The 15839-nt window shown below is 37.2% G+C and overlaps 2 protein-coding genes across 5 annotated transcripts; both read right to left on the reverse strand.

The window, feature by feature from the left end:
* Positions 1–12: 12 nt before the first annotated feature.
* LOC105177380 (phosphatidylinositol deacylase) lies at positions 13–10640 on the reverse strand. 4 transcript variants are annotated; one of them, XM_020699083.2, is made up of 20 exons: positions 10484–10640; positions 10150–10239; positions 9707–10069; positions 9101–9343; positions 8251–8441; positions 7994–8165; positions 7447–7584; positions 7184–7373; positions 6660–6805; positions 6126–6302; positions 5926–6036; positions 5394–5513; positions 5138–5288; positions 4176–4339; positions 3965–4051; positions 3206–3534; positions 2897–2978; positions 2491–2630; positions 1354–1603; positions 13–548 (listed from the first exon to the last, which is right to left on the reverse strand). In XM_020699083.2, exons 3-20 carry the CDS (start codon positions 10031–10033, stop codon positions 216–218), a joined length of 3351 nt encoding a protein of 1116 aa, XP_020554742.2. In that variant the 5' UTR covers positions 10034–10069; positions 10150–10239; positions 10484–10640; the 3' UTR covers positions 13–215. The 4 variants fall into 4 exon arrangements, with proteins under 4 accessions (XP_020554742.2, XP_020554741.2, XP_011098811.2 ...); XM_020699082.2 differs by having other exon boundaries at positions 1354–1627; XM_011100509.3 differs by lacking the exon at positions 10150–10239 and having other exon boundaries at positions 1354–1627; positions 10484–10637.
* A 1552-nt stretch (positions 10641–12192) lies between these two features.
* LOC105177381 (alpha/beta-Hydrolases superfamily protein) lies at positions 12193–15177 on the reverse strand. The gene is made up of 2 exons (XM_011100511.3): positions 13887–15177; positions 12193–13018 (listed from the first exon to the last, which is right to left on the reverse strand). The coding sequence occupies exons 1-2, from the start codon at positions 14753–14755 to the stop codon at positions 12478–12480; spliced, it is 1410 nt and encodes a 469-aa protein (XP_011098813.2). The 5' UTR covers positions 14756–15177; the 3' UTR covers positions 12193–12477.
* Positions 15178–15839: the final 662 nt, after the last annotated feature.

Here is a 15839-nt window from a genome sequence, read left to right on the forward strand (position 1 = left end):
GGATAAAAACTATTTTCTTGGTGAGAAGACATCTCAAACATTAAAATCAGTAATCGTATAATGTTTGACAAAGATCAGTGGTAAAGAATGGTACAAAAAGCATGTCATAAACTATCAAAATTCCATGTAGGACCAAGAAATACAGAATTTTACAAGCTCTCGAGGCTGCTGTGTGTACCTAACTGAAAAAACATCTCACGTACAACTGAGGAATGTCAATGTCTGTGGGAATGCTTTCTGCTCCTATGGTATGTCTCACCCTTATTTCGGTTCCTTGTCTGGATGATTCTAAAAGCAAGGGAAATGACTCCAATTGCAGCCATCGCATAAAACGCCCTGTATGGTGCTAATGCCAAGGCTGAAAGATAGGAAAAATATCCACCAAGGAGATAAGCTAAACTTAGTCTGATTTCCCGCAATGGAATGCCAGGGATGGGAAACAGGAAGAAATTGAATTCAGGCTTAGAATCGCATAAACCATGCAAGATGACGCCAGTGCAAAGTAAAGAATCGTAAAACCATGGAAACCTTTGACCATTACCAGTTCGCTGCAAACATAAAGTCGCTATGTGAGTGCCAGAATATATTTTAAATGAGAAAATTACATAAGGCAAGGAAAACATGGAAGAAATATCATTCTAAATGGAGATACAGCTGGAGTAACTCTCAACTAACACAGATCAGGTTTTATTACGGATTTATCGATGTTCAAGAGATGCAGCAAATGCTTCAGATAATGCATGAGCAATGTGCAAGCCGTAGTCAACACTAATCTTCCCTATTTCTCCTCTTTTTTTGGAGTATATTGATGGAGGCAGAATCAGGTATCAAAATACCAGTCCTCGTGTAAGTAAATAATTTGAGAAAATTAAATACCATATTTTTTCATTAAAAAACACTGGTGCTTCAACAGACTATTGCTATGTCAATCACAAGCTTCATTGTGGTTAAAATTAATTTATTGCAGCAGAAGCAAGAAGGTCAAATCATGCCAGGCTTTGAAGAATAAATATAAAACAAAAGGCAAAAGACTACAAGATTTTTTTGAGATCTGTTATAATTTGAAAACACACCAACCTGAGATTCTACTGCTTAATCATTACCACAGAGTAATTTTTATACATGCAACTCTACCTAAGAAGCACATTTATTTTCTCTTTTCATAAAATTAGAGTAATGAGAAACCTCTAGTCTTCCTCGGCCAAACATTGAAACTCACTGTACTACAAGCATTGTTTGAAAGTTTAAATTGGCATTCCATCAAATAAAGATATGACGAAGTAGGGTTCAATATGGAAGTGAGCAGGTACTTTAAACATTTCAGGTGAAAAGATTGTGGTAACCACAACATACCTGAAGCCAGCCCACAAGTGAAGGGACAAACATTAACGTTGCAACCAAATGTAAAAGAAGCAAACCATGCCGGTGGTGGAAGACATCCAACTGCGTGTCACTGTAGCTTCTTGTGGACTGCGGGCTAGCAGTGTGGGTCTCCTTCACAAGAAACAGTTTGCTAATGTCACCATCATGCTTGTTGTTGTACAGCATTGAGCCAGTTTCACCATCATTTCCAGATTCATAGAACTCCTTGGTGTTGACATGGCTGCGAAATGAAGCCATCAAAAAACTGTTTACAAAGAGAAAATGACACTTAGAACATATTAAACAAGGATAATTAATAAAATACCAAGTAAATTTGGCAAAGAATAGAAGTAGACAGCAAAAGAAACAGACCAAAGAACTTATCTATCAGACAACCATAAGTACACACTACAGCCTCAAGAATTCAACATAGATTTTGTTGTTCTATTAGTCTCTAGTTGAGGAGTCAGGTACTTGGATATAGCCGAGGTTGTTCTTGCACTGAAGTCAATATTTCTAGTCTGACAGCCTCTGGAAAACAAGATTACTTACTTCATTCCTGTAATCCTGGATGATTAACTTTTAGGGGAGCAGATTAGCGTGTTTAAAATAAAGAGCTTCACCCCCACCCCTGCAAAACCCAACATTCTGAGGGCTAGCCCCTCTAATTCACTTCTGGATTTAATTGCATGCTCTCAGACAAAAGTTACATCTAGGAAACAGGTCTCCTGGCCATATTGCTTATTGCTAACAAAATGTTGTGGCTGGTGCAATACTCAAAAGTTTTCTGTAATCCTTTGTCTCTATTGCCTAATCATGAATGGAATCTTTTTCTAGGTCATTAAAATGAAAAGAAAATGCCCTTCACAGCCTGTCGAAAAATTTCGGGCTGCTAGGTTGACCAAATAAGATTTACATCTGTAAACAGACCTCCAGTATGAAGCAGCTCTTCACTATGTACCATAAACTAAAGTAACATGGTCAATTATTCCATGCACAACTCAACTCCGATGTAATAATGCTAAATGGCCAATGTAAATGAGAATCACAAGCGTGTATAAACATCTATTGGCAATTCAAGCATTCTAGTAAAAGCAATTATAAGGAAAGGAAACTGTCTGACGGTACCTAAACAGTGCGTTGTGGCAGCACAAAGCATGTGATAGGAGCAATACAAAGAGACCCAACGCTGGATGCACAAGACACACCAAGGCAATGGCAACCAATGATGTAATAAACACAGGATTCACCGATAAAATTCTTACCACCTGCTCCATGAAAGAGATTAGGTGAGGCATACAAGTCACCTTTAGATGATTGGTTCTCACAAAGCAACATGGAACTGTAAGAATTGAATTGCAGGAACTAATCAGGAAGTATAATCAAAGAACTGGAAACGTATCTTTTACTTGGTTCATTACTTAGCTTTTACCATTTCTAGAAATGTAGAAGCAAAATGAATAAGATACCAAACCTTCTTCATATTAGGATTCAGGATGCTAATTGTATGTCTTCACCAGAAGTGCAAGGTTACCTTATTAGAAGCAAAGGTTGATGACATATTGATGAACCATTGGACACAAGAAAAACAGAAATTCCCTTCCCATACTTGCCACCTACAAAATTGAACTTGTTTCAGCTTATAATAGAATATAATGAAGTCTCAATCTCAATTGCCATGGAAACAGAGAGTTTGAAGTTAAATTGCAAGGCTGTTTATAGAAACTTAGTAAGGACATGACATGTGGCTGACACAACTAAGAGTTCGAATAGGAATGGCACTGCTCTGACGTTATAACTACACAGGAATTGTAGTCGAGCCAGTGAATACAGGGCTACTCACCGTTTCCTGATGAATACATGGACAGTGCCAGCCGCATAGAAAACCAATAGGGAAACTAATATCAGCACAACTATCACCCCATTTGCAAAAACGTAGCAAAGTATTGAGACGATAGAGAAACTTATAATCGGAGGAAGTGGTTCAGAGCTTAAGAAAGAAAAGAGCACAGCAAAAAGAATGGGAAATGTGACAAAGAAGGCAAATGGCTTTGGCATTCTCAAGTTCGATTCCACAGCAGATAGCACTGACGGTATCGGGTTATCAAGTTCCCATGCATACGCCTGCCGCATCAGTGCGAAAAACACAACAGCAAAGCAAAGACCACTGATCTGCATGCAGTTGGTTTCATTAGAACCAGAACTCAAGAGAAATTTATCAATCACAATGAATTCTAGCTTAAAACATATTGACAATCAAGTTTGATTAAACAATGTGATGAGTAATTTGTAGGCAGTAATTCAACCATTTTATGAGGTTTTCTGTTTCCATAAGGCTTGAGAAAAGAAACCAAAAATATACTAAATTATCAAACATCTAGGTCCAGCACTATGTTAAGATTTTTAATTCACCAGGTAAAAGATAGTATCTTATAATGAAAGAAAAATGTAACCAATTAGACAATACTGAACAACTCCTCAAAGGTAAAGGATTAGCATCCACTTTTAGAAATAGGCATATGACTAAAATTTCACAAACCCGTAAAATCCAACTGAACATTTTATTACTTTTGAGAAGTGTAGTTGGTAGTAGAGAATATACCTGAGAGAAATATAAAAGCAAGAATCTACCAGCAGCAGCAGTGAGAGAAACACGAATAGTACTTCTATAAGAGCAATGTGGGTCTACCTACAGAGAAATTGCAGAGACAAATTATCCAAAATTATATGAAGAGAACTCAAATGCTAGAAAATTTCCTTTCTGCAACTGCTGGTGGAAAACAAATATCAATTCTTAAGTCGAGTGGATGTACCAGTAAGAAAACACTCGTCTTGTCAGACTCTTGAGAAGAAGTCCAGAGTGCTGGAGAGGAATCCACAACAATCGTTTCAGAATACAAATTCGGAAATACATGCAGACCAGATGTCCCATCCCAAGCAAGCGCCACAGGCGGGAAACAGCGAAGCCTACAAAGTCCTGCACTCCAGGGAATCAATCACTACATGCAAAATGAGAGCTGATGAGGCAACAAGATCCAGAGTTCTATTTGTAGATGCCAATAAGGCTTTTCTGGTAACTCCTAAATTAAAGAAAGCAATCTAACCATTTACAATCACAATAAAAATATCAGAAATAGAATAATTAATTGTAGATTTGGCATTCTTATTCAGTTCAGACAAAGCCCATGGATGTCCAAACCAAAAAGAGTACAACCATATAAGCCAGAGCTAACCATCAATCCAGGAGGGAATTAATAACCTAAATGTAAAAGCTGTCTTACATGTGTTCAGTGATGAAGCTTCAAGGTGATAAAGGAGCATACGAGTGCCTATACAGTGAAGGTCAATTGTTGCTGTCAGAATATTGAGTCGCATTTTTGTTAACATCTGATTCTTAAAAAGCTTTTGTCCTGCCTGAAAGGTTGGTTGTAGGTGGTTGCTTTAAGATGTATTTTGCATGAAACCACACCTGATTAGTTTTCATGTTAAGTAGGAAGCTTCATTGTCTGAAAATTCCAAGAGAAAGCTATCATGTAAAAGATTTTAGTAAATATGGATATAAAGTTTTACAACATGCCATACAACCAGTGAACCACAGATTGTCAACAGAGTCACAGCCCTGCGGAGTGAGAGAAAGTCCACTTCCCCCAACAATTTGGAGTGGTTGAAAATTACCAAGTTTAAGACGAACTTTCAAGAAATTGGGACAGCTCAAAGATCATACAAGCCAATTACTGAAACTTGTGGTATGGGATTGATGAGAGAGGACACTTACTACTAATTTCCAGATCGCCTGGATCTTCAAATTCAGATTTCTTAATTCCACAGCCAGTTGATTCAAGGGATAAAGAAACAGGAAGAAGGCCTAAGCTAATAGAGAATGTAAGATTGAGAGTAAGAGGATGATCCTCCTTCAAATTCACAACCTGCAAAAAAAATGAAGTCAAACAACAATAAGTCACTATTACCCAAGCAAGTGTCCAAGTTTCCTAACTTCACCAGTGGCTAAGCTATATCTCGGAAGTCTTAACCTTTTCCGAAAACACTGAATGAATCAGCCGGTAAGGAGAGAATACTTGCTCCCCATCCTTGGGATTGAAAAATTGCCCAACTCCCATAGAAGCAGCAGGTGGAGGTCTACCTGAAACAGTCTGATGAGAACAGGAAGTTAACGTACTTAAGTTACAAGTTACCCTCCAACCCCTAACCCCAAAAAAAAATTAGAGAAGAGCTTATTTGCTCATTATATTAATGATAGCTGCACAAGTATGTAAGAAGGAAAAGGAGCAGTCTTTCTAAGTATTAGGCCCTTCTCGTATTAGTTGTTCCTGTCAAAAAGCTCCAAAACTAAAACTAGTCTGACAGTTAACCTTCATGAGAGTCAATGGAGTAGTTTATTTGCGGATACTGATAAAAGAGAGGGGCTTCTATGATGAAATTTAGACCAACAATCATTAAGAAATGCACATATTGAAAAAGCAGTTTATTACAAAACCTTACATAACATGCATAAAACATATACCAATGCCAAAAAAAGAAATCATAAGCTTTAAGAAAATATACCGGGCGAGGTGCCACAGAGATTGTCAGGAACCTGAAGCCATGCATATCCTGAGGGCTCAACCAAAATATAGCAGATGGAGGAGCTTGCTCAGTTTGACCACCTGGCTCAATCTTACAGAACAAATGAGCATGCTCAGAAAGGAGTCCATAAATTTGGCGTGCTAAAACCCTGTCTATAACAAGGACGTAACATATAATACCTGCCTCGGAGCTGGTCCAGATGGAATATGCACCATTTTTGATGTGACTTCCACGACATGTTTGTCTGTTGAAAACACTGATGCTGATGTTCCCTTCTCGCGCCAAAGATGAAGTCGCACGCCAGAACAAGGTGAGAGATTCGTGACAAAAACAAAATGATCTTTCCCACCTTGACCCTGAAAATTGAAAGAGCTCTATGAATTGAACCTGATGGGTTATCAGCATTATAGGCCATCATTTTATTGATAGGGCAAACACAAAGCTACTAAACCTCTTATTTCAGAGAAAGGATATATTTGCTTAGCTTTTAGGTTATAGGCCTCATAATAAATCAAATTATATAAATTACAGGTGGGGCTATATTTTACCGAATTCAAAAGTTGTCATAAAATGCCCAGATTCACGAAGATATAACAAAAAGCCATAAAATTAATAGGAGATCACGTAAGCTCAGATTGAGAACCCCAGTGCCCACTCCCACCCTGATGAGGTCCAAATGTAAAAAGTTTCTGAGCTCTCTACATGAAGCTAACCAGTTTCTGAATATCCAACCACCGTCTTCTCCCATCCATAGCTAAAACAGTGACAGTATTGGTTTGGATGTAAAGGTCTCTTTCAAGTCCATCCTCACTCCATTGGCTATCACTTGGGCAACCAGAGAGCCTGGGAACCTGCAATCCTGCTCACAGTTGTCAAAATACGTTAAGATTACTTACTCCAAAATATAAAAATTAACACCACCAAGAAGCTGACTCTCAGAACAAGTATCATATAAAATTGAGACAATATTATACATTAAAGATCTATAGAATAGGTCTCATTTTAGCAGACGAATACTTTCTTTTCTCTTACTAAGATCATCCATACTCAGAATTCTCAAAATGCCAAAAAAATAAAAGAAAAAGGGTTAGATGAATATAGCATGGGGTATGTAAGAAGTAGCAACAGTTCAACTGCTCTGCATTCAATACAAGTTCACCAATTCTAGCACATGAAGTTCACATCAAATTTTCAGCCAGCTTGTGAATGGAAGTAATAGAACTTAGATAGAGGATACCAGAATCAACTTTTCCCTTTTGATCGGGGAAATGGTCAGAATTCTGCGGTAGTTGTAATTTCCTCGACGAAATAAAGTTCTGGGGAATTCCACTATGAAGCATTTTGGTAAATATTCCAAGTCTTTGTCGTACATCACCAAAAGGTTGACCTGTCTTTGTGTTCACCAGACTGAGGAGAGTGTGAGACACCTAAAAAGTGAGCATTATTTCAGGACTGCTTATGCTGTAACAATAGTAGTTCCAGTATAGCAATACTACTTACTTGCACAACAAGCTGATTACACCATAAGATAACCTGGTGCTCCATTGACAACCACACATTCCTCATTCCAGTGCTGCTTATCATAAAGCCATGTGTAGGAGGAACAATACCATCAAGGGATTCTAACTTTGTGCGAACCTAAAATTGAAAATTGGAGGTGCAAGCAAACATATATCATGATCATCTATCAGAAATGGGCTCAAAGAGCAACTTGTAATTGGAGGCATAAAACAACTACAACTTCAAGAGAACTATTATGGAACCAATTCCCATAGATAAGTGAAACATTAGAATGTAAAAGCAAGAAATTATAATTTTCCAGGACATGCTGCCCACATCATTATCAACAGACTAACTTCAGGATAAATGTCATGAACCACCATTAGATTTTTGTAAATTACTCATGCATTCCAGAGAGTTCTAGCCGGTACACATGGGTAAAGCAAATCCTATAGAATTCTTGAATAACATCACAAGAGAAGTAGTTCAGAAGTTTACTTTTAAACCAGTCACTAGTTCATTCCCATAGTATAAATAAACATTGTACCTGGTAATCATTATAACCACCGGAAATAGAGACAATGATGACATGAGACAGCGAAGGCTCAGACATGGAGTGTCCAGTTCTAGAGGTTTGGACCTCATATCCTTTCCTCCATTCCTGATTCACGAGTGTATAATAATGGCCCAAGGACGGCTGCAATGGAACAGGAGGAGACCTGGAGAAAAAGATAAAATTACTGACAACTACACGCTTTTAAAAACCAAAAGGAAAACACTAAAGACACTATTAAGAAACTTTACTGGTGTGGGGTGGAAAGTGTCAGAACAGTTTCAACAGCAAACTTTCTCAAGTGAGGGTGCACCACTGCAGCCCTAGCAACAAAACCACCCATAGAATGACCAACCAATATCACACTTTTAGGTAGAATGCCAGAAATAAAAGCTCCTTCTTTTGCGCGAGCGTCACGAGATTCTTTGTACTGATCCAAAATCTACAACCATGAATGTAACTGCAATTAATGGAAATCTGAGAGAACATAATGTCATATAAGATTATCCCGTAAAGAGACAGAATGAAACCAGCAACAGGAAGAGAATAATACTAACTTGGATGAGTTTGATTCAAAACACAAAGTAAATAAGTTAATTTTTAAGTCAAGACAGCATAAACCATTTCCAGATTTAAAGACACTGCTGGTCAGAAACCTACTCCACGAATTCAAGTACGTCCATTCACCCACAATTAAAGTGAATAATTAGCACGAATAAGTTACATTTATGATTAGAAGATGGCTAACTTTTTCTGGTAACAGAAAGTATCAATCAGTTTTGGAGTTAGATAAAATGCTGCCTTGTTTTCCCACTCACTACAACACAATTATCCAATCGAAAGAAAACAAAGACTTTCTCATGTGACGAAGAAATGGTCACCAATTTATACGAACTCCATAGCAAGGGAAAAATTTTATAGAGATCCAATACTTCACATATTCACCCTACACAAAACACAATCGAGCTATGAAGGAAGGTACATAAGATTTTCTTATCATTTCCAATATTTTTACTGTGGATAATATTGGTCTAGGTTTCTTATAATCCAACCTCAACACACTTCCGTCATGATTTCATACAAAAGTGACAAAAGTGATACCCTGTGAATGGCATATACTACATATTCTGAGTGTTCCTGAAGTATCCGACCATCCATTGCAGAATGTTCACCTTCAAGATCCACTGCAAACCAATCAAGCATGGAAGTATATCGACTGGGTAGCAAAATGTCAGTCAAATCAATATCCAGTCCCTCTTCCAAACTTGGGGAAGCTCGGTAAGAGTCCGATTCAAGTGGACCTGCTTGGAAAGCCCTATCAGATTCTGCACCCAAGGATCTGACCTGTGTAGATGCAGGAAAGCATACATATGTAAATAACCAATTAGGAGAAGATAATGAGAACTTCGACACCTACAAGATTGATCCATCTAAGATAAGTTGCACTACTGGAGTACATATATATGACATCATTATATGAGTGAATCCTTGAAAGCAGAAACTTCCAACTTCACTATATCTAGCTAGTTCAGTTCACATCTGTATCAGATATGATACAAACTGAGAAAAAATCTCAACCTACGGACACAAAGCTTCTAGTTAGAAGAGGTTCACATATATACAAGAAAAACCAGATCATACTATCGGGCTAATTTAGCCAAAACAGAAAGGAAGATATGTAGGACGATCAGTTAGCAAGAAGCTTGCCTGTTTGTAGCTTCCACCATTGCCAGGGATGAATAGAACAGGAATACCATTAAGCCTTTTAAGATGAGAATCGTAATCAATCTTTCTCCAACCTTCATGGTACAAATACAATCCATATTTCGCAAAAGATGCATTCCCTGGCATGGGGATGGGAATGTATGTGGGATACATATATGTCATGACACAGCCATTTGATATTGGTTTCAATAAACCAAAAAGACCCGCAAGGCCAATCCATATAGAAATGACAACCACAATCGCTGCTCTACATTTCGTCTTGTGACCTTTCATGTCTGCGCCACCTCTAAATCTTGTACCCAAAATCATCTTACCAATCACCAGCTGCAAACCGGAGTTGCCATCCTAAACGAACCACCAAAAATCGAATGAAGCCGCAAATCAGAAGAGAAAAAGTAGACCTCATGTCCTAACAGTAAGCATACCAAACAACAGAAGTGGCTGATCAATCAAATCACAACCCCAACGAACACTCTACCAAATAATTCTTGCTCCAGTGAAGTAAATTATCAAACCTGCACACCCGTCCCAAACACACTTAATCAAACATCCAAAACAATTTACAAACTGATGGCATCAAACCTCCCCGGAACACAACACAAAAAAGAAAATCATCACGCCATTCCAGACATATCAAAATCCGCAGTTTCCAGCCCAAATTTCAGAACAAATACAATGCAGACAGATTCACAGCTGAAACCTTACTCCACGAATCAAAGGCAAAAAAGAAGAAAGTTGAAGGAAAAAGAGATGATTTACCTGAAAGTATGAGATCCAGCTGAAAAATAGTGGAAAGTAGCAGAGTGGGGGAGTGCTAATGCTTATCAGATGCAGAGATTTCCCTTAATCAAGGAAGGTGGTTGTTTAATTCATCAAAAACAGGTCTCTAAATTTAATTAAAAAGTTTGAAATGGGTATTCCAATAGTGTTTTCACTCTAATCTGCCTTTTGGGCACAACCTGGGGCGACAAGCCCTAAGAATGGACCCCCCCTTGGGCCCAAATTCAAATTTTTAATATTTATTTACTGCATATTATTAATTTTTATCACAATAATTTGTCCATTTCTATTTATTCCACTATATAGTTACTATATTTAAAAGCTCAAATATATAGATTAAGTTGTAGAAATCTTAAATCTCCTAAATTCATATTTCAAATATTAATTTAAGTTTAAATATATTATCAAATTTCTCAAACAATAATTTAGTATTTGTAAATACATTAAACATGACTGCTCTAATCGTAATCTTCTTAAATTTAATAAATCCTTATCCCAGCCCACTAATCTCTCAAACTTCATATGATTTTGTAAAATAGAGATCACGAGAAAATACCTATCATAATTATTTGATGCTTATACGGAAGTTAAACTCGCAAGGACATTTAGATGGCAAAAATTATATTTGGGTCATTGAGGGTATGATCAAACTATATGATATTGCATTAATTATTGATGAAATATTAAATATATAATTGTAATAAATTCATATATATCGAATTAGATCAGTTCGAGTTGAGATCGGCACGACTTAAAAGCAAGTTTCAAACCGATTAAGGTGAAAAGATTGTGATTAGGAGTATTTTAAGCGGTTTGGAATTTATAAATTTGGTTAGACATCAATAGTAGAAAATATTTAAATATAGTTGTACGTTAGTTTATGAAAAGGTAATAATGAACAATTTCAGACGCAAATTTGAAAGAAAAGTAGTATATATAATGAGAATTGAGATGAACGGCTGCCAAAAACATAAATGATTTGAACTAAATAGGAGCATCATAGTTAAGTAGGCGTGCAGATGGGGTATGCAGCTTTTCCAACAAAAAGGTAAACTCTCCACTTCATTTCACTGTCTTTCTGGAAAAAGTAATAAATAGATAAAGAATTCTCGTCTGCATTCACCGATGTTTGTATGTTACCTTTTTGTGGTTCGACTTTATTTATGACAAAGGTATGAGACAACATAGCATTCATTTTGTGAAAAAGGTTATGCAGGAAAGATAAGTCTTCAAATATAAATTAGATTCCTTATGCCCCAAATCACATTTAAATTATGTAATGTTTACATGGATATTTAGTATCATCAACTTTAAGTTGGTTGTATTTTCTGAAAAAGAATATCCACTCAGTTTGTCAACAAGATTTGAAAAAAAATAAAAATAAATAAATTACAATTCATAATTTGTAAGAATATTTTGATGAATTCACTACAAAAAATTGATAAAAACTTATAGAAAATTAACAAATTGTTAGACGATCGTTAAAATTCAGGAGTATTTATAATTATACAAGTAATTTACCCAATATTAAGTTTTGAATACAACTAATATCAATAAGTTATGAAATAGTGGAAAGGTATGGTTGTAAGGTTAACAATAGAATTTATATTAAGAGTTAATTCATTAAATTTAAATTAGTAGAGGATCACTGTATTGCAACTGGTACATAACAAAAACATTACATCAGAGGATGGGAGAAGAAGCGCTCCCTATAATAATACATCTTCATTATATTCAAAAATGTTGACAAAAGGCGCCCACTCTGACTTCCCAAACTTGAATAGGCTACAATCAAACTCAATTATGCTCCTACTCTCAGTAAAAATGGCTATCTTACACAAGGAGGAAAAGGGAAGAAAATAACTCCTATTTTTCTTTCTGGCCATACACATCACAGATGACAAAACCCAATAAGAGACGATGATGATTGGCAAATACAGGCTAGTGGCATTTGTATGGATGTTACAACCAAGTCAATAAGAGAACTCATAACCTCTAAGTGAGATATATTTCTTCACCCAGATGGCGATATCCTCAGCACAGGCCTGGGCTTGAGGGGTCTTAAGAAGCATGTCTAGAGTTGCAAATTCATGAACTGCATCCTTGTACTCGAGAACGGGGGCATCAACCTTTACCTTCCGGAGCTCCTCTGAGTAAGCAATTGCCCTATCTCTCATCCAGTCATGTTCAGCAACGACCGTCAGTGTAGGAGGCATCTGCTTTAAAGGAGGTCCTGCTCGGTTGGGAACAAGTGGGTTGGCAGCAGGGTGATCTAGGTTGAACTCCTCCTCAGGTAAGAAAACTTTCCATGCCAATTCACACATAGCCTTGTCGTAGAAGTAGGAGTTAAACAGCTTTTCTTCTGCTTGTTTTTGTCCACTTCCATTGAAAAATGGATACATTAGAACCTGGGCAACCACCTTTACTGGGTCCAAAAGGTTACCAGCCTCCACGGCTTTCCTTGTCACATAATCAGCAATATTTCCTCCACAACTCACCCCAAGAAGTACACACCTGCTTCCATACAAGGTCAAAATAGAGAGCAACTCAGGAAAACGTTATTTCTTCTTCTTTCTCCCTTTATTTATTTATTCCTTTGCAGTCACGTGCTTTACAAATATCACAAGTGCAAACAATTTGTGATTAAGAATGTCAAAACTTTACAAGAAGTTATCCAAACACCATACAACAAAAAAAATTGCAAACCAACATAATTTCAATGTAAACAATACAACTCAAAAACAAACTCCAGACAGTAATTATCTCTATGTAGATTAATCAAGAACCAACTGTTGCTACATCAAAGGTTGATTTTGTATTAATAGATGCCGTCAGTCTTCATCATCAACATATTATATTTGACTCACCAACCTAAGCAATTAGAAAAACTCCAGTGCATCATTCAAACAGAATGGAGTCATTTCACACATACTCCTTGTTATAGTTCAATGATATAAAAGTACATGCATTTCTAGTTCCTGCAAGCTACATTTTCAGCTTTCCAGTTAAATGTAATCAAACAAAAGAAAGCCAGAATTCAAAACCTAACATTACTTATCCATCCAATGCCCAAGTTGGAAGATAGAATATAACAACATAAAAGATGATAATTATTCCAAACCACAATTCTTGCCATGTTAGAAGACACATCATTGATTGAAGTGGTTACCTTCCTGTTAAATTGAAACAAGGTGTAGACCTGGTATGTAGAGAAAGAAACACAACTGACTTAATCTCAATTATAACAATGAACCGATTGAGTAATATATGTTTCCATATCAGAAAAAATTTAGCGCAAATGATCCCGATAAGAATTGCGACAACTAAAAACCAACACGTAATAAAACACAAAAAGAAAGAGAGAAAAAAAATCCAGACCAACCTTGATGGATCCCCATGAGCAGCCAACCAAGGCTCCACCATTGAAGCACCAAAAGCATCTGCAACATGCCAACTACTCTCGGACCTCCTCGAATCTGCCCCTCCACCCATACCCAACGACTTGCTACATTCAGCCAGATTTGCCTGCTTTGCTAGCCAATGAAGCACCTTCAACCCATCATCGAATGCTGCCGGGTACTTATTCTCCGGTGCCAATCTATACCCCACTGCCAATACAATCACATCGCAGAATTTCGCGATCCGCCTACAGAAAAAATCATTTGCCACTGAATCATTGCTCCCACTAACAAATCCGCCACCATGAAACTGCAACATCACCGGCAATCTGCGACAGTTATTCCCAGCCGGATTATACCCTTTGTAACTTCCGTTTTCCGATTTCAGATTTGAATCATCAGCGCTACCTCCATAACTCTTTCGTCTATTGCTATTATCAATAGACTGAACACGCTTAACAACTACAGCGCCATTGCTGCTGGAGACGGCCCCATTATTCGATGATCCATAGCTGCTGCGACGATTTAAGACTTTATTTTTATCAGATCGAGGATCCAACATCCTGGCCCGGGATTTGTTTAAGGTGTCCGGGGAATTAAGGCAAGTATCAGGAAGAAAAATACGAATTGCGAGAGATGTTAAAGGATCAACATGTATATCTTTGGTGGCGACGCCGTCGGTGAAGGACGGATTGGCAGCCGCAGCTGTCTCTTCCTCCGGCCGCGACGTGACACCAAATGTACCTCCTCCGCCGACGGCGTCATTTTCGGACCCCTGTAGTCGACTTTGCAGCCGATGCTTTAGCATAAACTTGAAAAAGACGCTGTATAACTTCACCCCAATGCTTGGCATTTCCCCGCAAAATGTAAAACTATGGTGTGCATAAATTATGTGTACACACACACACACACACAATTCCTAAACTTCTTCTTCTCAACCGCACATTCGACCGATTAATATAAACGGGACATTCAATCGCGACCAAATTCAAACCCGGTGGTGTTAAATGCTCGGATTTCACATCGAAAAATTAGGGCTTTGTTTTTAGTTTGGGAAAAACTGGAACCAAAAATCCAAATAATTTGGAGAGAGAGAGACAGAGAGAGGTGGGAAATCTACTAGTAATGTATGTATGAATTGGTGATAAGTATTGAAATCAGGTAAAGGAAAAATTAATATAAATAAAATGAAATCGGATCATCATCATCATCATCATCAAAATAGAGAGAGAGTGACATGATGCAGCCTTGCGCTGTTTCTGTTTTCTTGTTTTTTCTTTTCTTTTAAATTTGGCTTCGTGTTGTCATGTGATGTCCGTAGAGTGAGTGGTCCGGATCAGGTGTCACTTTGTGTGCGTGCACCGGTGACGTGGGTTTCCTGTTCGTGATTGTACCTCAAGGAATTGATAGAAGAAAGTCGTAATGTACCACTCTAAGGAAAGGTGAAAGGTTGAAGATGCGTAGGGAAAGGGGAAATTTCTAAGGTAGAGATGAATAGGGGACGGAAATAATTTCTCCAACCTTAATTTGTTGTTAAAGTGTAATTACGATTATTGATTTATGGAAGTCGCATAAAGTCTTAATGAAATAGATTCTAAGCTACTTGAGAAGTACTTGCTGGCAAAGTTAGGTACTTTTTAGTAAATAGGTATGATGATTAAATTGATTATGATATTAACTTATTCCTACTATATTGAATTTGTATTTGGACTTACCAAATATTTTTAAGGATTACTTACATATACATCCTCATATTATGGGTTATTTATGCAAACTACCATTATCTTTTGTATAATTTACATCAATCACCTCTAACAATAAAGAAAAAAAAAATGGAAAGTCTGTATATATGTATAATTTTCTAAAAATTAGACGTGGGGTGTAAATAATGTTGATATATTTGATAGGTGTACACATAATTATCCAAAAGACAATGT

The sequence above is a fragment of the Sesamum indicum genome, linkage group LG9 (assembly GCF_026168435.1).
Source record: "Sesamum indicum cultivar Baizhima isolate 11 linkage group LG9, ASM2616843v1, whole genome shotgun sequence".
In the NCBI taxonomy this organism is placed as follows: Eukaryota; Viridiplantae; Streptophyta; class Magnoliopsida; order Lamiales; family Pedaliaceae; genus Sesamum; species Sesamum indicum.

Bases quoted from the DNA above. Each gene is read 5' to 3' on its own strand.
- LOC105177381 (XM_011100511.3), bottom strand. From the start codon at position 14,755: ATGCCAAGCATTGGGGTGAAGTTATACAGCGTCTTTTTCAAGTTTATG. The intron at 13,019-13,886 runs GTTGGTCTGGAT...GTATGGAAGCAG, and splicing joins GCTCATGGGGATCCATCAAG to GTGTGTACTTCTTGGGGTGA.
- LOC105177380 (XM_020699082.2), bottom strand. From the start codon at position 10,033: ATGATTTTGGGTACAAGATTTAGAGGTGGCGCAGACATGAAAGGTCAC. The intron at 9,344-9,706 runs GCAAGCTTCTTG...GCATCTACACAG, and splicing joins ATGGTGGAAGCTACAAACAG to GTCAGATCCTTGGGTGCAGA. The intron at 2,631-2,896 runs GTAACCTTGCAC...TTCATGGAGCAG, and splicing joins CAACCTTTGCTTCTAATAAG to GTGGTAAGAATTTTATCGGT.